The sequence below is a fragment of the Phyllobates terribilis genome, unplaced genomic scaffold (genome assembly GCF_046119375.1).
Source record: "Phyllobates terribilis strain yellow unplaced genomic scaffold, ASM4611937v1 Scaffold_5__5_contigs__length_657084704, whole genome shotgun sequence".
NCBI lineage: Eukaryota > Metazoa > Chordata > Amphibia > Anura > Dendrobatidae > Phyllobates > Phyllobates terribilis.
In genome coordinates this window covers 14,441,732-14,468,682 of record NW_027362765.1, presented here as the reverse complement: position 1 = coordinate 14,468,682, position 26,951 = coordinate 14,441,732, and the positions used below count along the sequence as shown (strand labels likewise).

Sequence of the window (26,951 nt, the reverse complement as noted above, 5' to 3'; positions counted from 1 at the left end):
TGCCCGGAAGCAACAATGCCAGGAGTTGCCACAGCAGAACAAGAACCTATTCTCGGATCTACCGGACTGTACTCAGGTCATGGAGCATGAGGTACTTATGGAGTCGCATGTCCGAGTGAATATGAAGCCATATCGGATTCCTGAAGCCCGCCGACAGGTGACCTTGAAGGCGGTAGAGCACATGTTGAATCTGGGGTTCATCGAAGAGTCCAAGAGTGGCTGGTCCAGTCCCATAGTCTTAGTGCCGAAACCAGATGGAGAGTGGTGCTTCTGAAATGACTATAGGAAACTGAATAAGGTCTCTAAGTTTGATTTGTACCCAATGCCCAGGGTAGATGAACTATTTGAGAAGCTAGGGCCAGCCAAGTACATCACCATCCTTGACCTCACAAAAGGGTATTGGCAGATCCCTATGTCCCAAGAGACCAAGGAGAAGACAGCCTTTTCAACACCAGATGGGAGTTTCCAATACACTAGAATGCCGTTTGGGTTGCAAGGAACACCAGCTACCTTCCAGAGAGCCATGAACCGGATCCTAGCTCCCCACAGGAAGTATGCAGCGGCCTACCTGGATGATATTGTGATCTACAGCCAGGATTGGGGTAGCCATCTGAGTAAAGTCCAAGCGATATTCGATGCTCTTCGGAAGGCGGGGTTTTCCGTCACCCCAAGGAAATGTGCCATGGGCATGGAGGAAGCCAAGTATTTGGACTATATCGTAGGCAGAGGCGTGATCAAGCCCCAAATAAATAAAATTGACGCAATCCAGGGTTGGCCACAACCTCTCTCAAAAAAGCAGGTCCGAGTGTTTCTGGGCATCGTGGGCTACTACCGCCGCTTCATCCCCAACTTCGCCATGGTAGCCGCCCCTTTGACAGACCTCCTGAAAGGGCCAAAGTCAGTTATGGCTAACTGGACTCCAGAAGCGGAGACAGTTTTCCAGGAACTAAAGCCGGCTCTGTGTAAACAGCCAGTACTGGTGGCTCTGGATTTCTCAAAAGAGTTTGTGGTCCAGACCGACGCGTCAGATGTCGGACTGGGTGCTGTCCTATCACAAGAGGTGAACGGGGAGGAGCACCCCATAATGTATTTAAGTCGGAAGCTGACATCTTGTGAGAAAAATTACTCCATGGTCGAGAAGGAATGTTTGGCCATCAAGTGGGCCCTGGACACCCTAAGGTACTACCTCTTAGGCAGGAAGTTCAGACTGGCATCAGACTATGCCCCACTAAGATGGATGAGCGAGAAAAAGGGGAACAGTGCTCGAGTGACCAGGTGGTTCCTAGCCCTTCAGGATTTTAGCTTCCGTGTAGAGCATAGGCCTGGGAAACTGCATGCAAATGCTGACGCATTGTCGAGGGTCCACTGTTTTAGCAGAAGGTGCCAAGCCCCCTGGCTTTGGGCAGAGGGGGTAATATGTAAGAGGGCCGCCAGACATGTCCTTGAGGGGAGATATGTGTTGCTGAGGTTGGCAGCTTCAGTGATGTGAAACCGGGAAAGCATGCTCCAGCACACATAGTGCTGAGAGGGTTAATCGGGCGTATCAGGGCCGTTTTTTTCGAGCAGTCATAAGTGATGGGGGGGATTGGCAGCTCACATATCCCCACCCCAGTGCGTGTGTATAAAATGGAGACCAAGTGTCTCATGCAGTGCCTGTGGCTGGAGGTGTGGAGATCTCCAGAGTGTTTGTGCCCAAAAAGGACACTGACCGTGAGCAGGCGAGCCCGCCATATTGTGTGGACTGTTTATTTTCTGGTTTTGTTATACTGTGTCGGAGAAGGCTTTCTTTTGTTCTTCTGAAAGTGCGGTTTATGCAGGATAATAAACCTGCCTTGGACATTTTAAAGAGACAGTGTCCTGTGCCTACCTCAAAAGCGGCTGAGTGAGTACATAACCCCTACAACATATACACACAAACAGCTCTGCTACATGCACATATACACACACAAACAGCTCTGATACATGCACATATACACACACAAACAGCTCTGCTACATGCACATATACACACACCCAAACAGCTCTGCTACATGCACATATACACACACACAAACAGCTCTGCTACATGCACATATACACACACAAACAGCTCTGCTACATGCACATATACACACACAAACAGCTCTGCTACATGCACATATACACACACAAACAGCTCTGCTACATGCACATATACACACCCAAACAGCTCTGCTACATGCACATATACACACCCAAACAGCTCTGCTACATGCACATATACACACCCAAACAGCTCTGCTACATGCACATATACACACCCAAACAGCTCTGCTACATGCACATATACACACACAAACAGCTCTGCTACATGCACATATACACACACAAAGAGCTCTGCTACATGCACATATACACACACAAACAGCTCTGCTACATGCACATATACACACACAAACACCTCTGCTACATGCACATATACACACACAAACACCTCTGCTACATGCACATATACACACACAAACACCTCTGCTACATGCACATCCTGCAGTTTCTGATCGGGACCTGTACGCAGGCTGCAGCCGAAGAACATCTGCTGGACCTTCCACTTGATTAAGTCAAGCACTTCTCAGGACATGTGACCAGTCACATGACCTGAAAGGTGTTGGAATTGCTGTTGCAGAAGGTCCTTCAGCTGCTCAGCTCCTGCTGCCTCCGCTCTGTCGGTAAGCTTCCTCTCCTACTCTGCACCCATCACATAGATAGATTTTTTTCCTTCCACATTACATTAATTCCTGTGAAACACCTGAAGGGTTAATACATGTCTTGAATGTGGTTTTGAGCACCTTCAGCGGTGCAGTTTTTAGAATGGTGTTACCTTTGGGTATTTTCTGTCATATACGTATTGACCAGAGGTTAAAAAAAACCCTGGTTGAGGGGTATATTAAAACATGACTTTTATTACTGTTTTACTAAAATGTGGTAAAGAAATAAAGTAAAGCTACACTAGTTTGTCTGTGCCCTTACTATAATATTATGTCTCTAGAAACTGTATAGTATTAGGATACATCTGATATCATGAGCTCATCATATTCATTATAGTCTTCCTCTATGTCTGCACTTCATAGATTAGTTGATCAGATTATTTACTAGGACATACACAGGTTCCCTAGTGCTACCTAAAATATATACATATCCACCCCAAAAGTTTCGCCATGTTTAGCTTCTTCAGGGGGCTGGGGCTATTAGTGGCTGGGCTGAGCCTGTGCCGCCCCGAGGTTCTTTTTCTGATGTCTCCTCTATCATCAGCGCCACCTACATATTGAATAAGGCGGCTCCTGGTGACTGAAGCAGATGTCACAGGAGCAGATCCCAGAGGAGATGGGACACACAATTTGCAGAAGCCCTAATATTACAAAATGGCAGAAAACTAGAGCAGTAGAAATCCCCATAAAGTGACTCCATTTTGGAAATTATAACCCCCAGTGAATTAATCTATCGGAGTAGTGACTATTTTGACTTCACAGGCACTTTCCGTAAATTAGCTCACACTGGATGTTGTAGAGTGAAAATTGCATATTGGCCGTTTTATTACCCAACACATAATGCCCAGATTGTGCTCCAGGTGACACACTCTGTAAATTAAGTGGGTTCTTCTCACTATAGTAATGCCAAATACATGGATGCTTAATATGGTTTGGGCGCACTGCAAGGCTCCGAACGAGGGGGAGATCTGACTTTGGGAGAGCAGATATTGCTGGATTGGTTTATGGAAGCCATGTTGCTTTTCAAGAGACTTTCAGCCACTAATAATGTGGAAACCTCTGTTTTTCCATTGACGGATGATGGACCGGAGTGGGGACTTGTTTTTTTGTGAGATGAGTAAAAGTTTTTATTGGTATTATTTTTGCCTACATATCATTGTTTGGTGGCTTTTTATTTAATATATGAGAGGCAAAATGAACAAACAGTTGAACACCACACTCTACTGGTTCATCCTATGAGGTTGTCTATTAGATTGCGAACTGTCATTATGTTGGTGAACAATTACATTTTGTAACGGGTCCGGGAGGCGGAACCTCTGAGCTACTATACAAGGGGGCGGCCCTTGTAAGGGAGCGGGTGGCAGTCTCTGGGTGAACGGACAGGAAGTTACGGCAAGTGATCAGGGCAGTCTCTGGGTAAGGGGTAGGTACGACCTGTGATGGCAGAGCCTCCGGGTAGGCTAGCAGGCAGATGGTAGATGTGTGCTCCCAGGTGAGCAAGCGAGAGTCTCTCGAATAGCAGGTGGTCACGGCACGTGACGGCGGAACCTCCGGGCTGGCAGGCAGGTAGGTAACGGAGAAGCGCTCCCAGGTGAGCGGGCAAGAGTCTCTGGAATAGCTGGTGGTCACCGCACGTGACAACGGGACCTCCGGGCTGGCAAGCAGGCAGGTAACGGAGATGCGCTCCCAGGTGAGCGGGCAAGAGTCTCTGAGATAGCTGGTGGTCACAGCACGTGACAACGGAGCCTCCAGGCTGGCAAGCAGGCAGATAACGGAGAAGCGCTCCCAGGTGAGCGGGCAGGCTGGTCCTTTAGACAGACTGACAGGAGTAGTAAGGCAGACCGTCGGACCTCAGACTGGCAGACAGGTAACAAGTATTCAGGCAGGAATCAGGCAGGTAACTGGCAGGAAACTGGCAACGGGACCTGAGGGCTGAAGCACAGGTGAGACACAGGTGCAAACAACATTGCTCGGGCACCTCCATTTTGGAGGAGGTGCCTTATATATGATGAAGTCCTCCGGCCATTGGCCGGGGACTCTTTAGGGCGGCGCGCGCGGCCCCTTTAAGAGGAGGGGAGCGCGCGCCCTAAGCACAGGGGCCGGGAAGGAGCGCGCGCTGAGAGCAGAGCAGGAGGAGGACGCCGGGACGGAGCGCGCGCTGACAGCAGAGCGGGGGGAGGATGCCGGGCACGGAGCAGAGCGGTGAGGGGAGCAGCGTCCCTGCCTAGCAGAGGGCAGGGACGCCGGCACTACAGTACCCCCCCCTTTAGGCCCCCCCTTTTTTAGGCCAGACAGAAATTTAGCTAGGATGAGAGGGGCATGGATGTTCTCCCGGGGCTCCCACGTTCTCTCCTCAGGACCAAACCCCTTCCAATCTACCAGGAAAAAGGTCTTTCCTCTTACCCTTTTGGTGGCAAGAATGTTCTCTACCTCAAACTCGTCCTCAGCAGAAACCGGAGCAGGAGGCGTACCTGTAGACTTGGAAAAAGAGTTAAGCACCACAGGTTTGAGGAGAGACACATGGAAGGAGTTAGGGATCCGTAAGTTGGCCGGGAGTTTCAATTTATAGGCCACCGGGTTGATCTGACTGATGACCTCCAGTGGGCCGATGAACCGAGGCCCTAACTTATAGGAAGGGATCTTGAGCCGGACATATTTGGACGAGAGCCAGACTTTATCCCCAGGGCGGAATTGAGGAGGGTCCAGACGTTTTTTGTCAGCGTGTCTTTTCATACGCTCGGATGACAGAAGGAGTGCGGACCGGGTACTCTCCCATATGGAGGAAAATTTGTTAACAAGAGATTCCGCAGCCGGATTGTCCGCCGAGGTGGAGACGGGAAACGGGATCCGAGGATGCTGACCGTAGACTACAAAAAACGGGGATTTGGAGGAAGACTCGCTCTCGTGATTGTTGTACGAGAATTCGGCCCATGGCAGGAGATCCACCCAGTCAGAATGGTGGGCATTAACGAAGTGCCGAAGTTAACTGGTCAGGTTCTGATTGATCCGCTCCACTTGACCATTAGACTGTGGGTGGTAAGCGGAGGAGAAGTCCAGGGTGACGTCCAGCAATTTACAAGTGGCTCTCCAGAAACGGGAAGTGAACTGTACCCCACGATCCGACACGATGTGACGGGGCAGGCCATGAAGACGGAAGATGTGGCGGATAAAGTCTTTAGCCAGCTCGGGTGCAGACGGAAGACCTGGCAGTGGAATGAAGTGAGCCATCTTGGAGAAGCGGTCAGCGACCACCCAAATGACCGTACAACCGGCAGAGACGGGCAGATCAGTAATGAAGTCCATCGCTATATGCTGCCAGGGGGCAGCAGGTACTGGCAGAGGTAGGAGGCGGCCGGCCGGCAGGTGTCTCGGAACTTTGTTGCGGGCGCAGGACACACAGGCAGAAACAAAGTCTATTACATCCTTGTGCAGGTTAGGCCACCAGTAGTGCCGGGTAATAAGCTGGAGGGTCTTTTTCTGACCGGCGTGGCCAGCTAGTTTAGACGAATGACCCCAGTGTAGGATCTTCTCCCGATCAGGTACTGGTACGAACGTCTTACCAGGAGGAAGACGATTTAGACTCACGGGAGCCACCTGCATTACTCTGGCGGGATCGATGATATGTTTCGGATCCTCCTCGAGATCAGACACCAGAAAGGATCGAGACAAGGCGTCCGCCTTGACGTTTTTGTCAGCCGGGCGAAAATGAAGGACAAAATCAAAACGAGCAAAAAACAAGGACCACCGGGCTTGGCGCGGGTTAAGTCTCTGGGCATGCTGGAGGTAAGCCAAGTTCTTGTGGTCAGTGTAAATTATTACCGGGTGAAGAGCCCCCTCGAGCAGGTAACGCCACTCCTCCAATGCCAGTTTGATGGCCAATAACTCTCGGTCTCCTATGGAATAGTTGCGCTCAGAGGAGGAGAAGAGTTTAGAGAAGAAGCCACAAGTTACCATCCTCCCGGAAGATGATTTTTGAGTAAGTACCGCTCCGGCTCCAGAGGAGGAGGCGTCAACTTCCAGGAAGAACTGCTTGTTGCCATCTGGGCGATGCAGCACCGGGGCGGAAGAGAAGGCCTGTTTAAGGGAAAGAAAGGCCTCCTCTGCTTCAGGTGGCCACTCTTTGGGATTAGTACCTTTATGGGTGAGCGCAGAAATTGGGGCCGTCCGGGAAGAGAAGTGTGGTATGAAGAGGCGGTAGTAGTTGGCGAAGCCCAGGAATCGCTGAATGGCCTTCAACCCCTCCGGTCGGGGCCATTTCTCGATGGCAGACAGTTTCTCAGGATCCATTTGTAGGCCGGTCTGAGAGATAATGTAGCCCAGAAACGGAAGCGAGGTCTGCTCAAAGAGGCACTTCTCAAATTTAGCGTAGAGATGGTTCTGCCTTAGCCTGAGCAGGACCTGACGAACGTCCCTCCGGTGAGTCTGGAGATCCGGAGAGAAGACCAAGATGTCGTCCAGGTACACCACTACGCAGGAGTAGAGAAGGTCCCGGAAGATGTCATTGACCAACTCTTGAAAGACGGCAGGAGCGTTACAGAGACCAAAGGGCATTACCAGATATTCATAGTGGCCGTCCCGGGTGTTGAATGCCGTCTTCCATTCATCCCCCTGACGAATACGAACCAGGTTGTACGCCCCACGAAGGTCCAGTTTGGTGAAGATCCTAGCCCCCCTCAGACGATCAAATAATTCTGGAATGAGCGGAAGGGGGTACTTATTCTTCACCGTGATCAGGTTTAGGCCTCTATAGTCTATACAGGGACGGAGAGAGCCGTCCTTCTTTTTGACGAAAAAGAAGCCTGCTCCCGCCGGGGAGGTAGATTTCCGGATGAATCCTCTGGCCAGATTCTCCTCAATATATTCGGACATTGACCGGGTCTCAGCAGCGGATAAAGGATAGATACGCCCACGGGGAGGAGTAGTACCGGGTAGCAGATCGATGGGACAGTCGTATGGTCTATGTGGTGGTAATGTCTCTGCCTCCTTTTTATTAAAGACATCTGCATAAGACCAATAAGGAATCGGAAGTCCAGGTAGATTAGCTGGGGTAGGAGAGGGACGGACGGGATGGACGGGAACCAGGCAGGTTTTATGACAGTCTTGTCCCCAGCGAAGGACCTCTCCGGTTTGCCAGTCTAGCACGGGTGCATGTCTCTGGAGCCAGGGCAGACCTAGCAAGAGGGCGTGAGAGAGTCCAGGCAGAACATGAAAGGAGATACTTTCAGAATGCAGCATTCCCACCTGCAGGGTAATGGATTCGGTGATGAGTTGAATGGGGCGAGGTAAGAGGCCCCCATCCACGGCAGCGACAGACAAGGGTACAGCCAGAGGTTTGGTGGGGATGCGGTATTTCTCAACCAGGGACTGTGAAATAAGGTTCCCGGCTGCTCCAGAGTCAAGTTGGGCTAGTTCGAAATAACGGTTCTCCCCGTAGATGATCGAAACTGACAACAGCAGGGATGGAGAGGATTTATTCTTGTCTAGGTGGACCTCTCTGAGCGAACCTAGACACAGGCGTTTCCCGACCTCTCCGGGCAGGCACGGATCCGGTGCTCCTTACTGCCACAGTAGAAGCAGCTCCCCTCGGCACGGCGTGAGTCCTGACGGGTTTTGACCATCTTGGTCTGGTCGACCTGCATAGGCTCAGGAGAGTGTACCTGGGGAGAGATGGAGGGAATGACGGGTTTCTGGAAAGCAGGAGCTAAACGTGGAATCCTTCTCTCACGGGTGACCTCTTTGGCACGCTCCTGGAACCGTAGGTCAATCCGGGTGGCAAGGGTTATTAGATCATCGAGAGAGGTAGGAATGTCCCGACCAGCAAGTTCATCTTTAATACGACCGGACAGACCCTCCCAGAAGACGGATACCAGAGCGTCGTTATCCCAGGCCAGCTCCGAGGCAAGGGTGCGGAACCGTATGGCATATTGGCCCACGGTGAGACCCTCCTGACGGAGGCGTAGCAGAGAGGATGCGGATGAGGTCTTCCGTCCGGGTTCGTCGAAGACTTTCCGGAAAGCCGAGAGAAAAGCAGGCAAGTTGGACACCAGGGGGTCTCCTCTCTCCCATAGAGGATTTAGCCAGGCCAGGGCCTCCCCGGTGAGATGGGACATGATAAAGGCAATTTTGGCCCGGTCGGAATTAAACTGATGGGACAAAAGTTCAAAGTGCAGGGTGCACTGATTTATGAAGCCCCGAGCCTGGACGGAGTCGCCTCCGAAGCGAGGAGGTGCAGACAGCCGGGGACCGGGATAGGTTACCATGGTATTAGTGGGTAGCGGAGCTGCCGGGTTGCGAGTCATGGTACTGGCAGTGGCTGCAGGTGGTGCAGTCAGAGTGTCCAGGCGAGCATTGACATTCCGCAGGTGACCCAGGATGGACTCCTGTTGGGACCTTTGACGGGACAGTTCATGACACAGGTCCGTGAGCGAGGGAGCTTGGGTGCCACCGGGTTCCATGGCCCGAGCAAACTGTAACGGGTCCGGGAGGCGGAACCTCTGAGCTACTATACAAGGGGGCGGCCCTTGTAAGGGAGCGGGTGGCAGTCTCTGGGTGAACGGACAGGGAGTTACGGCAAGTGATCAGGGCAGTCTCTGGGTAAGGGGTAGGTACGACCTGTGATGGCAGAGCCTCCGGGTAGGCTAGCAGGCAGATGGTAGATGTGTGCTCCCAGGTGAGCAAGCGAGAGTCTCTGGAATAGCAGGTGGTCACGGCACGTGACGGCGGAACCTCCGGGCTGGCAGGCAGGTAGGTAACGGAGAAGCGCTCCCAGGTGAGCGGGCAAGAGTCTCTGGAATAGCTGGTGGTCACCGCACGTGACAACGGGACCTCCGGGCTGGCAAGCAGGCAGGTAACGGAGATGCGCTCCCAGGTGAGCGGGCAAGAGTCTCTGAGATAGCTGGTGGTCACAGCACGTGACAACGGAGCCTCCGGGCTGGCAAGCAGGCAGATAACGGAGAAGCGCTCCCAGGTGAGCGGGCAAGCTGGTCCATAGACAGACTGACCGGAGTAGTAAGGCAGACCGTCGGACCTCAGGCAAGCAGGAAGGTAGCTGATATGCGCTCCCAGGTGAGCGGGCAGGCTGGTCCTTTAGACAGACTGACAGGAGTAGTAAGGCAGACCGTCGGACCTCAGACTGGCAGACAGGTAACAAGTATTCAGGCAGGAATCAGGCAGGAAACTGGCAACGGGACCTGAGGGCTGAAGCACAGGTGAGACACAGGTGCAAACAACATTGCTCGGGCACCTCCATTTTGGAGGAGGTGCCTTATATATGATGAAGTCCTCCGGCCATTGGCCGGGGACTCTTTAGGGCGGCGCGCGCGGCCCCTTTAAGAGGAGGGGAGCGCGCGCGCCCTAAGCACAGGGGCCGGGAAGGAGCGCGCGCTGAGAGCAGAGCAGGAGGAGGACGCCGGGACGGAGCGCGCGCTGACAGCAGAGCGGGGGGAGGATGCCGGGCACGGAGCAGAGCGGTGAGGGGAGCAGCGTCCCTGCCTAGCAGAGGGCAGGGACGCCGGCACTACACATTTTTTTGCATAACTTGCCATTTTTACTGACAGTTTAAGTAGAAATGTTGAAAAATATAAAATTCAAGGATTTTTTATTAAAAAATAATAATTGGTTTTATTCTTGGCAGATGTCTGTACCAGGAGATCAGAGGGACAGCTGACATCTTCAATTTTCAAATCAGATAATTTTGATATCCTACAGGATACAATTGAAATGATTGCCATTACTCCAGATCTACCATTATTCCTTCACAGCAAAGATCTGTCATCTGATCCTATGAAACAGGTCCTGTCTTCAGATTCATTACTGACTACTATGGAAAACCAAAGTCACAAAATAAGCATTAAAAAACAAATTGCTCCTAAAGCAAAGAAGCCATTTTCACATTCAGAATATAGAAATAGTTTTCCCCTCAAAAAGTGTTTTCTTAAACATAAAAAAATTCACACAGTGAAGAATAGATTTTCTTGTTCCAAGTGTGGGAGATGTTTTAATCAGAAATCAGATCTTGTTAGGCACCAGAGAACCCACACAGGAGAGAAGCCATTTTCATGTTCAGAATGTGAGAAATGTTTTAAACAGAATTCAGATCTTGTTAGGCACCAAAGAACCCACACAGGGGAGAAGCCTCACACAAGGGAGAAGCCATTTTCATGTTCAGAATGTGAGAAATGTTTTAATCAGAAATCAGATCTTGTTAGGCACCAGAGAACTCACACAGGAGAGAAGCCTTTTTCATGTTCAGAATGTGGGAACTGCTTTACAGATAAATCACATCTTATTGCACATGAGAGAACTCACACAGGGGAGAAGCCATTTCCATGTTCAGAATGTGGGAAATGTTTTGCAAAGAAATCAAATCTTATTGCACATCAGAGAACTCACACAGGGGAGAAGCCATGTTCATGTTCAGAATGTGGGAAATGTTTTGTAAAGAAATCAGATCTTATCAAACATCAGAGAACTCACACAGAGGAGAAGCCTTTTTCATGTTCAGATTGTGGGAAATGTTTTGTACAGAAATCACAACTTAATATACATCAGAGAACTCACACAGGGGAGAAACCTTTTTCATGTTCAGAATGTGGGAACTGTTTTGCAGTGAAATCAACTCTTATCAAACATCAGAGAACTCACACAGGGGAGAAGCCTTTTTTATGTTCAGAATGTGGAAAATGTTTTAACCAGAAATCAGATTTTGTTAGGCACCAGAGAACCCACACAGGGGAGAAGCCATTTTCATGTTCAGATTGTGGGAAATGTTTTGTACAGAAATCACATCTTAGTACACATCAAAGAACTCACACCAGGGAGAAGCCTTTTTCATGTTCAGATTGTGGGAAATGTCTTGAACAGAAATCACACCTTAATAAACATCAGAGGAGTCACTCGGGGGAGAAGCCTTTTTCATGTTCAAAATGTGAGAAATGTTTTAACCAGAAAGCACATCTTGAAAAACGCACCCAGGGAAGTATGCCGCAGCTACACCCAACTAATCTCTGTACCGACTAGAAAGGCCCTAGCTGCACAACTAAAAATTCCACCACGGATCTAACTCCCTAATAGGCCGTTGAGGAGTTTCTCAAACCTCCTGAGGAACCAGAGGGGAGGTCGCAACACTGTCAACAAGGGGAAAGGAAAGTATTAAGTAAAATATGAAAACCCTGAGTGAGAAACTAAAACATATTCATACAGGGCAAAGAAGGCAAGCTAAGAAGAACCAAAAATAAATGGAGTAAGTATAATCTCCAGGAAACCTAACATTGTTAGAATGAAAAGGTACTGGAAGGGAAAGCAAACTGACCAGGAGGATAGTTTAACTTTTGTTGTGAAACTTACAAAATTCATCCTCACCAACTGTAAATGTAAAAACTGTCCATTTATAATGACCACGGACAAGATGAAGATTCCCAACTCACATCAGGACCACAAGATTCCAGGTACTTTCAGATGTATCACATCTAATGTAGTGTACTCAATTATATGTACCAAATGTCCAACTGGGGGTCTGTATATAGGGGAGACGGGGCAAAAACTTAGAACAAGGATGAATTCTCATCGCCACACAATAAAAGAATAGATCTACTTGTTACCAAACATTTTTGTATCCCTAATCACAGCATCATGGACATGAAACTAGTTGTATTAAAAGGTAACTTCAAATCTCAGAGAGACAAAGTTATGACAACCTTTGACACAGAGCAGGAATGAATGTGTCACATGGATTTATGTCTTTTTACATCAACTAAGGAATGTGCTCCTCAGACCATTTGGGGGCATCACAATCATGGACCAAACCGCAATCACAGGACAATAAAACTATCATACACCTTATCTTTGAACAGTTCCAATATTTACGGCCACTACTGCTTCTCCCTTTCCCATACTGATAGTTCTGCTTCACGTCCACTTGTCTTATCTATTGCATTATTCCTGTGCCCTGTTGTGTATAAATGTGACTCTTCAGATTTTGTGTTGATAAAGAGACCTGAGTATTCTCGAAAGCTTGCAATTTGCAATCAATTCAGTTTGCCATTAAAAGGTATCAACCACTGAGGACTCTCCAATTTTAATATTTTTCTCCAAACAGCAATTTTAAGATCTCTCCATAGGTGTTCAATAGGATTTAGATCTGGACTCATTGCTGGTCAGAACTCTCCAGCACTTTGTTTCCACCCATTTCTGGGTGCTTCTTGAAGTATGTTTGTGGTCATTGTCATGCTGGAAGACCCATGACCTAGGACGCAAACCCAGCTTTCTGGTCACTACATTGTGACCCAAAATCCTTTGCTAACCTTCAGATTTCATGAGGCCTTGCACACAGTCAAGGCACCCAGTGTCAGAGGCAGCAAAACAACCCCAAAACATCTTTGAACCTCCACCATATTTGACTGTATGAGTTGTAAATTTATTGATTATGTTGCACACCATGGACAAAGGAACATCCAGATCTCTGAAGATGAACTTGTAACCTTGAAATTGTTGATATTTTTCAACAATTTTGGTTCTCACGTCCTCAGACAGTTCTCTTCTCCTTTTTCTGTTTACTCCATGCTTGGTGTGGCACACGAACTTCTCCCTTTTTTATCTTGTTTTTAGGTGTGATTTTCATATTGCCCATACCTATTACTTGTCAGAATTGCATTTGAACATGCTTCACATGCTTGAAACAAAGTTGTTTACCCACAATTTTGGCAAGGTACCAATAATTTTGTCTAGCCTATTTTTTGTGGTTTTGTTTGAAATTATGTTCAATGTGCCTTTTTTCTCTGTGTGTATTGGAACAACACAAGAAAACAAAGGAAATAAACATGTATAACAAAACGTGTAATTGCAATCATTTTCTGGGAAAATTACTTCATTTTCTGGATCAATTTCAAGGGAGCCAACACTTTTGACCATGACTTGTTTTTGTTTCCTTTTTATTTTGTTGCAGCATATCATCCTCTACGTGTTCAGCTATATTAGGAGGCTTGTAGTAAACTCCAATTAGCAGCTTTCCATTATTGCCATTTCCATGGACATTTACCCATACTGACTGTACATAAGGGATGTAAAACTCAAAACACACAGAGGGCCACAATGAAAAACTTGGAAAATGTCGTGGGCCAACCAGTATACAGTATAATGGGCCCCACGTAGGTTTCCATACAGTATAATGGGCCCCACAAAGTCCTCTATGCAGAATAATGGCCCCACATAGGTGTAGTGGTTCTGGTGTCATAGGCTGTGATGATACAGCCTAAAATCTTAACAAGCCAGATGTTTAGATTGTTAATCCAAGAGAAATACTCTATTATCTTTGTGTATTTGTCACTGGTCAATAAGAACAGACCAGTATTTGTATAACCCTGAATGTTGAATTATATTCCTTTGGAAACAATCATGTTTACTATGCTAATGACAAATTGTACTAAGTCAGCTGAAAGTTTATTTACAATAGCCCTGTGATACCAACTATGTAAATAGATTATCTCAAACAATGATAGCTGAGCCATGTGAGACTGCCCTCCAAAAACCCCTTGACCTGTGCACTTAAAACAGGAGATATGCTTCTGTAGGAGTCAGACGAGAGCCCAGAGAAGCAGAAGGGACATGTGCTTCTGTTGCAGTCAGACTTGGGACATAGAATTAGAAAGACTTTAGAAGAAGAATGAGAGACATCCTTCAGGAAAGTAGATGGATAGCATGGCATCCAAAGATACACAGATTTGTATTCTATATGATTCTAGTCTATGGATATTGGCCCTGACTGGAACGATACAGATTTGCTCCATTTAACCATCAGAGAGACCGTGGATACTTTTGGGGAGACCAGGAGAGGACGATGAAGTCACCTGGCCCCATGGATATGTTGTTTTGAGGTTGGTAGGAGGGACCCAGCGGTTGTCTAGAACCCATGGAGACATTTGGAGTTGCCAGGAGGGACCCACCGGTCGCCTGGCCTCATGGAAACTCTGAGAGGTCAGGGTGGGACCCTTTGGTCTCCTGGCCTTGTACCTCCATGGACTGCTAGCTTCCTGAGCTTGCCACTGCCTCCTCTCTGTGGGGGCCCACCAGAAGTGGAGGGCCACTGGTTGAGGTAGTCAGCCCTGGAAGACTCCAAAGTCGCAGCTATTCTATTCCAGACGGGTGGAAGGGTGAGACTGTGTAATGTATCATCTTGGGTATTTTCTGGGACTGTTATATGTGTTTATTGCCCGCCTTGTGGTTCAATAAAGTATTGCCACGCTGTTGTCTGAGTAGCGTTACACCCATGTAAGACTCCGGGTCGTCACACAGTCCAAATATAATCACCCAAAGTTGGGCATGTGTGCTCTACATTGTTGAAGCTCCCACCTATGTCGTCATTGAGCTCAAGGTCTTAAGTTGGATTTAACGAAAATACCCACCCCTCTACCTTCTTTTTTTTTTCTATCCTTTTGAATGTAGTGTAACCCTCTATGTTTGTTACCCAAGCTTTCATCCAGCCAGGTTTCCGTAATGGCCACCACATCGTAATCTGTGTCTGACATGAGTCTCTAATTCATAAGACCAGACATAACCTCAAGAGAAATGTGCTGTCTTCCAGGAGCAAAAGTTAAAGATGTGTCTGACAGGATATCAAGACTCTTCAGACCTACAGATCACTACCCATTCCTGCTAATATATGTGGGGACAAATGACACCGCAAGAAAGGACCTGGAAACCATCTGCAGTGACTTTGAAGACTTAGGCAAGAAAGTGAAAGAATTGGGAGCGCAGGTGGTCTTCTCATCCATCCTCCCAGTGGATGGCCATGGAACAATGAGGTGGAATAAGATTCTACAGGTGAACAACTGGCTACGTCGATGGTGCCGTCAACAAGGATTTGGATTTCTGGATCACGGAATGAATTACCTATACGATGGACTACTTGCTAGAGATGGGGTGCACCTTACGAAGACTGGAAAACATGTATTTGGAAGTCGCCTTGCTACACTCATCAGAAGAGCTTTAAACTAGAACAATGTGGGAAGGGAAGCAAAAGGCCAGAAAAAGCCATACAGCTGACAAATACTATTGAGATCTCTGCTACTGGAAGTGGAAAGGAAGAACAAAGACAAAACAATTTAAATAATAAAAATATGGGAGGAAGAGAAACCAATCACAAACTAAAATGTTTTTATACAAATGCACAAAGCATGGGCAACAAACAAGGAGAATTGGAACTACTAATGCAGGAAAAGGAATATGATGTCATTGGAATCACTGAAACTTGGTGGGACGATACACATGATTGGAATAAAAGGCTAAAAGGATACAACTTATTTGCAAGAAACAGACTTGATAAACGAGGAGGAGGTGTTGCATTGTATGTTAGAAAAGCGTATATCTGCACAGAGATTGAAGCTTCAGCGACTGGGAGTTCTGTGGAAACTGTTTGGGTAAGAATACAAGGAGAGAACAACGGAAAGGACACCATTGTAGGCATTTACTACAGGCCACCTGGGCAAGCTGAAGATATGGATGAACTCTTTATGTATCAAATGACCAAGTTCTCCAAAAAATATGACGTAGTGGTCATGGGAGATTTCAACTATCCAGACATTTGTTGGGAATCTCTCTCAAGTAAAACTAACAGGTCAAGCAAATTCTTATCCTCTCTTGCTGACAACTTTATCTTCCAAAAGGTAGGGGAGAAAACAAGGGGATCTGCTACTTTGGATCTAATCCTTATAAACAGGGAGGAAATGGTTGAGGAGGTAAAGGTGGCTGGGACCCTAGGAGGCAGCGATCATGCTATTATAGAATTTTGGATAACTAGAGGAGGAAGACATGTGAAGACTCAGACTTCAAGGTTAGATTTTAGAAAGGCAGATTTTAAGAGACTCAGAAAGAGAATAGGAGGGATCCAATGGCTGGATGTCCTTAAGGACAAAAATGTCCAGGAAGGATGGGAAATTTTTAAAAATGAGATTCTCAAAGCACAATCGTTAACAATCCCGAAAAGTAGGAAGAATGGGAAGCATTTAAGGAAACCAGGATGGATGAACACAGAACTTAAACACATGCTAAAAAGAAAGAAAGAAATGTTTATTAAATGGAAAGAGGGAGGCATATCTAAAGAAGATTATAATGCAGTCTGCAGATCCTGTAGGGCACGTATCAGGTTAGCTAAAGCTGACAATGAATTAAGGCTTGCAAGAGATGTCAAAAGCAATAAAAAAGGATTTTGGGGGTATGTCAAAAGTAAAAGAAAAGTCAAAGATGCTATAGGATTTTTACAGGATGAAAATGGAGAAATGGTAAGAGAGGATGTTGAGAAGGCCGAACTTTTTAATTCCTATTTTGCATCTGTTTTCTCTCAGAAAGAAAATGTAACATCAACTGATCTTCACTGTCCTTTTAAAGGAATAGAGGAATCCAAGTTATCTGTAAACAGAAAGATTGTGAGGGAATATTTAGCTAACATAAATGAGTTCAAGTCTCCAGGTCCAGATGAATTACACCCCAGAGTACTGAAGGAGATCGTAGAAGAAATTTTAGAACCACTCTCCATAATCTTTGAAAATTCATGGAGAACAGGAGAAGTCCCAGAAGACTGGAGAAGAGCAAATGTTGTTCCTATCTTCAAAAAGGGGAAGAAGGTGGACCCAGGGAACTATAGGCCGGTGAGTCTGACTTCTATACCAGGAAAGATCTTTGAACAAATTATTAAACAACATGTATGTAAGTACATGGATAAGAATGAAGTGATTAACCAGAGTCAGCATGGGTTTGTAACTAACAAGTCATGTCAGACTAACTTAATTTCCTTCTATGACAGAATCACTGACTGGGTGGATCAGGGAAATGCTGTAGATATAGTATATCTTGACTTCAGCAAAGCATTTGACAAAGTATCTCACACCATCCTTATTGAAAAAATGACCAAGTATGCAATGGACCAGGCAACTGTTAGGTGGATTCATAACTGGCTTAGTGATCGGACTCAAAGGGTGGTTGTAAATGGCTTCACATCCAGCTGGATGAATGTCTCAAGTGGGGTACCACAGGGCTCCGTCCTGGGACCTGTATTGTTCAACATCTTTATCAATGATTTAGATGAAGGAATTGAGGGTAAACTGATTAAATTTGCTGATGACACAAAGCTAGGAGGGATAGCTAATACTAGAGAAGAGAGAGAGAGGATTCAAAAAGACCTAAATAAACTGGAGCAGTGGGCAGCAACCAACAGAATGGTTTTTAACAGGGAAAAATGCAAAGTACTACATCTGGGCAATAAAAATGAAAAAAGCATATACAAAATGGGAGGAATAGAGCTAAGCAACAGTACATGTGAAAAAGACTTAGGTATACTAATAGATCATAGACTGAACATGAGTCAACAGTGTGATGCAGCAGCAAAAAAGGCAAATACAATTCTGGGATGTATTAACAGAAGCATACAGTCTAGATCACGTGAAGTCATTATCGGTCTTTACTCCTCTTTGGTCAGACCTCATCTGGAATACTGTGTACAGTTTTGGGCACCACATTTTAAAAAAGACATAGACAAACTGGAGCAAGTTCAGAGAAGAGCGACCAGAATGGTGACTGGTCTGCAAACCATGTCCTATGAGGAACGGTTGCAGGATTTGGGAATGTTTAGCTTGCAAAAAAGAAGACTGATAGGAGACTTAATAGCTGTCTACAAATATGTCAAGGGCTGTCACATTGTAGAAGGATCATCTTTATTCTCATTTGCACAAGGAAAGACTAGAAGCAATGGGATGAAACTAAATGGGAGGAGACACAGATTAGATATTAGAAAAAACTTTTTGACAGTTAGGGTGATTAATGAGTGGAACAGGCTGCCACGAGAAGTGGTGAGTTCCCCTTCAATGGACGTCTTCAAACAGAGGCTGGACAGACATCTGTCTGAGATGATCTAGTGAATCCTGCTTTGAGCAGGGGGTTGGACCAGATGACCCAGGAGGTCCCTTCCAACTCTACCATTCTATGATTCTATTCTATGATTCTATGATTCATTCTTTTGTTTTCAAGACTTCTTGCATTTGCCTGCAGACATTTAATACTATTAGTATATTTATTACTCCTACTCTCCTCCTTACTTTCCTTGAATGTCCTAGCCCCCCTTAATCCTCATTGACCCCTACTGTCTCACTCTTTGTCTATTTTACCCCCTTATTTGCACAGCTACCCTCCCACCCCACAAATCCTAGTTTGAAAGCTCCTCCATCCAACTAACCCTTTTTCCCCCAGCAGAGCTGCACCCTCCCCATTACAGATGCAGCCTGTCCCTATCGCAGAGCCTGTAGCCGACAGAGAAGTACGCCCAGTTCTCCATGAACCCAAACCCTTTCTTCCTGCCACTTAATTATTTCCTTAAGCTCCCGCTAACTTTCTAATGATGCTAGTAGAATCAGCAGTATTTCTGAGAACACCACCATGGAGGTCCTGTACTTTAGCTTCTCTCCTAATTCCGTGTAATACTTTTTAAAGACCTTCCACCTCACTCTTACTTTGTCATTGGTACCAATGTGTACCATGACCGCTGGGTTTTCCCTTGCCAGGAGCCTTCCTACGTCTGCGGTTAGCACCTCTTTTGGCCCAGTCACTAGTTACCAAAAGATACCTTTCGACCTCCCTCCAGACCTTAATTAATTGGGAACAAAATTGTCAGGCAAAAAGATAAGGACTGGAAGAAATGGTGTCACAGGGATCATCTCCCTCAGCAAACCCCCCCCTCCATCCGAATTTACTGCTACTCTGTGATTATCTCCCACTACAACAAGACTTCCCAGAAGTAGACCAACATCGTCTGAGATCGACTAAGGGACCACCACAGACTGAAGTTCCGGAGGTGTATAGTGACTTTGAAAGTTCTGATGGAGAAGAACACACCGTTGTATTACTCAGACCGGCAAGGAGAGGGATGTACCATCCTCAGGAGAGTGAACTAAGTCCTGAGGCTCCAGAGTTCGTACCAAGCAGTACAGATGAAGTCTAATTCAGATCTGATGATCGAACACCGGCCCCTGAAGAGACCAATCGAGGAGGAGCGGAATTACCAGACCATGCGGAAACAAGCGACTCGGGAGAAGTACAGGAACTTACAGAGGCACCTCCAAGAGCATCTGAGGAAGCACGGAAAATGAGTGCAGTGGAAGAAACTTCATGTGACTGAAGAACCCGTGGTCTCTGAGGAGCAACCCACCAGGAGGATGTCAACTCGAGAAGTGAGGAGGCCCGTGATGCTGACGTATGAGACACTTGGTGAACCGAGTCAAGTGCCAAGGCTGTCGACTGGAAGCAGGTATCTCTGCCAGTGGACCAGGTAAGCCCACTTGAGTGGTATTCACCACTGAGAGGCAGTATGGAAGATGTTGCCTAGTGGACAGACTTGTTTTCATGCTTTGATTTTCCTTAAAATACTTTGTAGAAACAAAGAACTGTTAAAGCATAGAGAGAGAGAGAGCTGGTTGAAGATGTACGAAAAGCTGCAGCTGAAGAGATGCTGATTGTTTTAATTGTGTTAACTGTTTATTTCTTACAGGCATCCTACAAGAAAATGGTCGTAAGATTAGGTTGATATCAATGTTTATGAACTTTATACCAATTTCACAATGCCAATTTGTATATAAAGTTACAAATTGTCTCAGAATTGGTCAGATTGACCAATTAAAACGAATCTTGCGTACGACATTCAAAAAGGAGGGAAGAGTGTGACATGCAGAAGTAGTGCTGTTGCTTTAAAAGCATTCCGCTACTATTAGAAGTAACACAAGCACATGAGACATGAAGTGTTGTGCTCCAGAAGCATCCAGCAACTAGAATGGTTAACACAGTCACAGGAGAACGGGAGTGTTTCAGCAGAGCCCCAGGGGGATTGTGGGGAAGTTGTTTACTGTCTGGCTGGAGCCAAAGAGAAAGGTGTTGTGTGTGTTCTGTATGTCACAGAAGCTCCCCTGCAAGGGAAAAGGATTTAAGTCAGGAGTGAAGCTAAGCACTGGTCAGGTAGAGTTCCTGAACTAGCAGTGCAGAGTATTGTCAGGCAGAAAGATAAGAACTGGAAGAAATGATGTCACAGGCGTCATCTCCCTCAGCAAACCCTCCCCCTCTCCTCCATCTCACTGTGCTGTAAAGAATGCTGTGTTCATTAATGTGCCTTTGCATTAGAACTGTGCTGTCCTGTACTACTGGGAAGACTGAACTGCTGTGCTGCTTAGGAAACTGTACTGTTTGTCACTGGAGCCTGTTGCTCATAAGACTTAACTTGCACTGGCTGTGTGGCTTATTAAATGCTACTTTTCTACCGTTTATGAGGACTCTTGTCAAGTGTGCCTGGTCAGCAAGTGAAACAACCTACGTGTCTGTGCCTGAGGGTCAATACCCCTGTGTGCCTGAGAGAAGCTGCAGCACATGGTCTATGGTCGCCCTGAGTAACGGTTTCCCCAGGATTCCAAAGAATTCATGTAACCTGTCTCGCCCCTATCTGAACCTAGCGGCGTTCGTGTAACACAAGGTCTCAGTACCCTTAGAGGAATGTTTATTTAGAGCATACTCGGTAAGGGGCAGAAATTCCACCCAGTCTTCCTGATTAGAGACAAAACATCCCTAATACTGCTCTATTTCCTGGTTCATTCTTTCCGTTTGACCATTAGTCTTGGGATGATAGACAGAGAAAAGACAGCTTGATACCCAATCTAGAGCGAAAACTAGCCAGAAATTGAACCCCTCAATCACAAATTATGTTTTTGGGAACACCATGAACTTTAACTATATTATAAATGAACAATGTTGCTAAGCTCCTAGCAGTTGGCAGCTATTGAAGTGGGACCAAAAGCCTAGCTGGTGTTTAAGAACTTAGCACCAGGCTCTTATGATTGGTCAAGAAAATCACCTTATGTGCTAGACCTGCTGGATCTCAAATTGACATTTCTCCCGTTTAGCAAATAAATGGTTGTCATGTAGAACCTGGAGAAACTGTCTGACATGCTCATGATGCTCCTCCAGAGTATGTGAATAAATCAAAGTCATCTGGGTAAATCACCACAAATCTACCCACCAGTGAGCAAAAAGTGTATGAAATTTTGAAAGACTGCCGGTGCATTGGTTAACCCAAATTACATCACCAAATTTTCAAAATGACACTGAGGCATATTGAATGCGGTCTTCCATTTATCACCCTGACGTACGCGTATAAGGTTATATGCCCCTCTCAAGTCAAGTTTGGAAAACCATTTAGCTCCAGATAATTGGTTAAACAGGTCCGGTATAAGGGGCAAAGGACAGGGATTGTGAACTGATTTTATTAATTTCTCTAAAATCCAAGCACAGACGCAACCCTCCATCTTTTTTTAACAAAAAAAAACAACACAGCGACTGGAGAGGTGGATGGCCATATAGGAGGCTACGTTTTGACTCCCACTCCTGAGTTACAATACTGACCAAATACTGATAGTGGGGCCATAGCCTCAGCCATATTCTTCTGAATATAGTCTACCAAGTACTCCCTCCCTGGAAGGGGTTAAACAAACCAGATTTAGGCATTTTAGCTCCTGTTATGAAGTGGATAGCACAATCATATGCCGCCATATAGTAGACGTCCGGTAACTGGTAATAATCACCTCATGTGTCGTCTACTTGTCTCCAAGCAGGAAAATCCCACGTTACATTCACACATCAAACTGTAGAAAAGGCGGCGCGGGGTAATTGTGCCAGTAGTGAGGGGCAAATAATGCCGGAAATGTCACTGACTGCGGAGACGTCTCCATGTAGCGTCTTCACTACAGATATCACTGTAAAGGAGCCGCACAGTTCACACTTTAGGACAGAAAAGGCCAAACACATAATCCAAAGATAACGCAGAGTAACCGGCCAGAACAGTGTCGGAACCAGCGTTATAAACGCCAACTCAATCAATCATCTTATAAGGATAATTAGAGTTTAACTGGGATAAAAAATATAATTTTATTGAAATATCAAAGGTCATAAAACACAATAACATAGGATAGGAAATGACCAAAGTGCAACATGCCAGAAAATTGCAGAGCAACAGAGACAGTCTGCCATCAAATTACTGCCAATAAAATGCAGTGCAGGCAGGTCTGCGTACCCAGAGACCACATGTTATAAGAAATGAGTGGCCAAAAGGCAATGTATGGTACAATAAAAGAAAATTAGGGCCCCCAGAGCCTTACCAGAAGTCAGGCACCATCAATTGTGAAGCACTGCAGGTGGGGGTGATGGGAAAGGATGACAATGCGTGTTTCACCAGGGGAATTAACAGCTTTCTCAAGCGGCTGGGAGAGGCCGGGCAGAAGGAACTTAAATGCCCAAATAGGGCGATCATGTGACTGTCACATGACCACCGCCCAATGAATGGAAGCAAGGGACTGCCTATGGAGGCGCTCTCTGGTGCATGTGCCGGGTCTCGTACCTCACCACCACGCGAGCCCAGGCCGTCAAACCCACCGCACGTGCACGGGAGCGTGGCAATGCCATGGCCCCTGAGGACGTGCAGAGGGTCAGGAGACAGTCGGGCGCGTGAGAGGCAAGGAGGGTGACCACAGCGCAAGCGCACTGCGCCTCCGTATGCGCAAGGGGAAGGGGAAGAAAAGAGGACATCAGAACATCGAAATAGAACGCGCAAGGACATCACAAATAACTGTATTATGTATAACATGTAAGTACAATGTGTATAACATGCGCAAAAAAATTTTTAAAGGTACCAAAGCACCATAATGCAGAACATAAGGACATCAAAAATAACCATATTACGTATAAATAAACACAGTGTATACATATGCACAGAATATATCAATGGAAACATTTCTTCAGTCAGTATGATCAGGAATGTCTTCAAAAGATGGTAAATGCAGGAGTACATCCCTTGATTGGACCCACAATGCTGTAAAAGATCAAGGGTCCTGCAGCATGGCACCTCCCTAAATATGAAAGGAATAAAAAGTAAAGAGAGAAAAGAATGATTAAAACTGATAAAAACAATAAAAAACCCATCACCACAAGGTGGAGCTAACATCAGAAGTTTGGTGGCAATGCAAAATAACTTCTGGCCCAAAAAGAGGCCAGGTGGATTGTCACCCTAGACACTGACTGCAAGTGGCCTAAATGAAACTAAGTTTTGCCTCTTTTTTTGTAAAATGGTTGATTTAGTTTTTCCTGCAGATTCTGATGTTATCTCCATTTTGTGGTGATGGGGTTTTTATTGTTTTTATCATTATTTTATCAAATATATGCAATTCATATTTCATATATTTCATGTTTACATGCTATGGCATTACAGAGTGCAACTTTGTTTGTGATGATAGTGAAGAAGCCATAACCCTAGGCTACAGACTACAGGGTGCTACTTTTTTGGTTAGATATATATACAGATGGCTACTCTTAGTATGCACCTGTACATACCACTTTTCTTTTTCGAAGTGACAGTCAGTCTTTTGTTTGTTCACTATAATCGTTAGGAAAGGTCAGATGATGTAAACTTCCCAGCTTTGTTAAAATTCAGCCTACTTTAACCTTGTGCCAAAAAACAGCAGCCATGGGTTCAGAAGATAGCAAAGCATTTTCAAGTTGCCCTTTCCTCAGTTCGAAATTTAATAAAGAAATAGCAGTTGACAGGAACAGTGAAGGTCAAGATAAGGTCTGGAAGACCAAGCAAAATTTCAATGAGAGCTGCTCATAGGATTGCTAGAAAGGCAACTCAGAACCCCTGCTTGACTGCAAAAGACCTTCAGAAAGATTTAACAGACTCAGGAGTTGTGGTACATTGTTCTACTGTTCAGAGACACCTGCACGAATATGGCATTCATGGAAGAGTCATCAGAAGAAAACCTCTCCTATGTCCTCACCGTAAGATTCAGAGTCAGAAGTATGCAAAAGAACATCTAAACAAGCCTGGTGCATTTTGGAAACAAGTGCTGCGGACCAAGGAGGTTAATATAGAACTCTTTGGCCACAATGATCAAATGTATGTGTAGAGAAAAAGGGAACAGAATTTCAGAAAAGGAACATCTTGCCAACCATTAAGCATGGGTGTGGATCAATCATGCTTTGGGGTTGTGTTATAGCCAATGGCACAGGGAACATTTCACAGCTAGAGGGAGGAATGGATTCAATTTCAAGAAATTCTTGATGCAAACATAACGCTATCTGTAAAAAATCTGAAGTTGAAAAGATGATGGCCTCTACAAATGGATAATGGCCCTAAATACACGTCAAAATCCGCAACAGACTACCTCAAAAGGCGCAAGCAGAAGGTTTTACAATGGCCCTCACAGCCCCTTAATCTGAACATCATTGAAAATCTGTGGGTAGACCTCAAAATAGCAGTGCATGCAAGACGACCCAGGAATCTCATCGAACTTGAAGAATTTTCCAAGGAAGAATGGAGGAAAATCCTTCAAACAAGAATTGAAAGACTCTTATCTGGCTACAAAAAGCGTTTACAAGCTGTGATACTTTTAAAAGGGGGTGTTACTACATGCAGGGTGTCTAAACTTTTGCATTGGCCCATTTTCCTTTTTGTAATTTTTAAAATGAAAAAGATGAACATATATTTTCACCTTCAACTTTCTTAACTGTTCACAATAACAGTAATTTTGACCAGGGGTGTCCAAACTTTTACATGCCCTGTATGTAGAAATCTTGTGCCCACAGTGCGTTTTACTCAGTGTCAACTGACCTGCGGTGCATGTTTCACTTCCACAACATGTTCATTTCTCTTGCAGGTGTAGTGAGTTTTATGTAAACATTTCCCCACAGAATTGCATTAGATGCAGAAAATCTACAGGTAAACAACGCACATGTGTTTTTATATATATTCAGGATGGGGGTCGGTCCAAATCTTGCACCAGGGCTCATCAGACTCTAGTTTCACCACTGCATGCCATCATTTCTTCCAAAAGTGGTCTTGACTTTCTACATCAATGAGGACATTGTCCTCCCCTCATCTTGTCTATCTAAACTTCACCCCTAGGGGCATAGTCTCTACTCGTCTGGATTTGGCCAGGGCATCTACGCCTATCTTTTGTTAACAGAAGCATTCCAGCATACCAATTTTCTTCTCTTGATCGACCACACAAGGGCCTAACATCCTTTATGACAACCATTACCAAATGGATTAGGTCGGCTATTATTATTATTATTTATTTATATAGCGCCATTGATTCTATGGTGATGTACATAAGAAGGGGTTACATATCAAATACAGACATCACTTACAGTAAACTAACTAACAATGATAGACTGGTACAGAGGGAAGAGGACCCGGCCCTTGCAGGCTTACATTCTACAGGAATGGGGAAGGAGACAGTAGGTTGAGGGGTTGCAATAGCTCCGGTGTTGTTGAGGTGGCAGCAAGCAAGGTCATGGCAAGCTGTAAGTTTGTTTAAAGAGATGGGTTTTCAGGTTCCGTCTGAAGGATCCAAATGTGGACGCTAAACGGACGTGTTGAGGCACAGAATTCCATAGGATGGGAGATATTCGGGAGAAATCCTGGAGGCGATTGGGTGAGGAACGAGTAAGTGTAAAGGAGAGAAGGAGGTCTTGGGAGGACCGGAGATTATAATATATATAATCGAAATATAAATAAATAAATAAAGAGAGCATAAAGTGAATGATAGGGAAAAGGGGGATGTGTGATACAAAGCCATTATGGCTATAAAACATTTCTATGTGCCCAAATGTGGATATTTTTGCCCAACTAGTTTCAGAAGCCTTTGAAAAAATCCCTGCAATTATCTATCGAGATAATCTAACGACATCAGAACATATGTCACTTAACCAACTCAAAAAAAGACGTAATGTAGTATACAAACCAGCAGACAAGGGGGGAAAATTGTTGTGTGGCCATCAAAACTATATGAAAATGAGGCCAATCATTTACTAAACGATCGTGCTACAAAAAGCTCACATTTAACCCGTTATCATCTTACGGGGCTGAATTGACCGCTCTTTTTCAGACTGCACAGGATAGTAACCTTATTACCAAGGAGATACAATACACTTTGACCATCAAAGAACCTACAATACCCACTGTTTATCTCCTACCTAAAATTCACAAGGACCCACATCTTCCCCCAGGAAGGTCAATAATTTCTGGTGTGGGTAGTTTGTCTGACAATGTTTGTCGTTACATTGATTCACATTTAAAACTTCTTGTAGAGACCATTCCCTCATATCTATGAGATACTACTGAACTGCTTCAGAAAATTGACTCATTGCATATTGAGG

The 26,951-nt window shown here is 45.6% G+C and overlaps 2 protein-coding genes across 3 annotated transcripts in view; both read left to right on the top strand.

Annotated features, from left to right (window-relative positions):
- LOC141270523 (uncharacterized) overlaps positions 1–12,079 on the top strand; it is a 63,448-nt gene extending 51,369 nt beyond the window's left edge. For both annotated transcript variants that reach the window (XM_073680556.1, XM_073680555.1), the window contains exon 7: positions 10,357–12,079. In XM_073680556.1, the coding sequence (XP_073536657.1) occupies positions 10,357–11,741 (1,385 nt within the window). In that variant the 3' untranslated portion in view covers positions 11,742–12,079. The remainder of the gene's footprint in view (positions 1–10,356) is intronic.
- The window catches only part of LOC141270496 (uncharacterized), a 462,326-nt gene that overhangs the window by 95,138 nt on the left and 340,237 nt on the right, over positions 1–26,951 (top strand). The window lies entirely within an intron of this gene.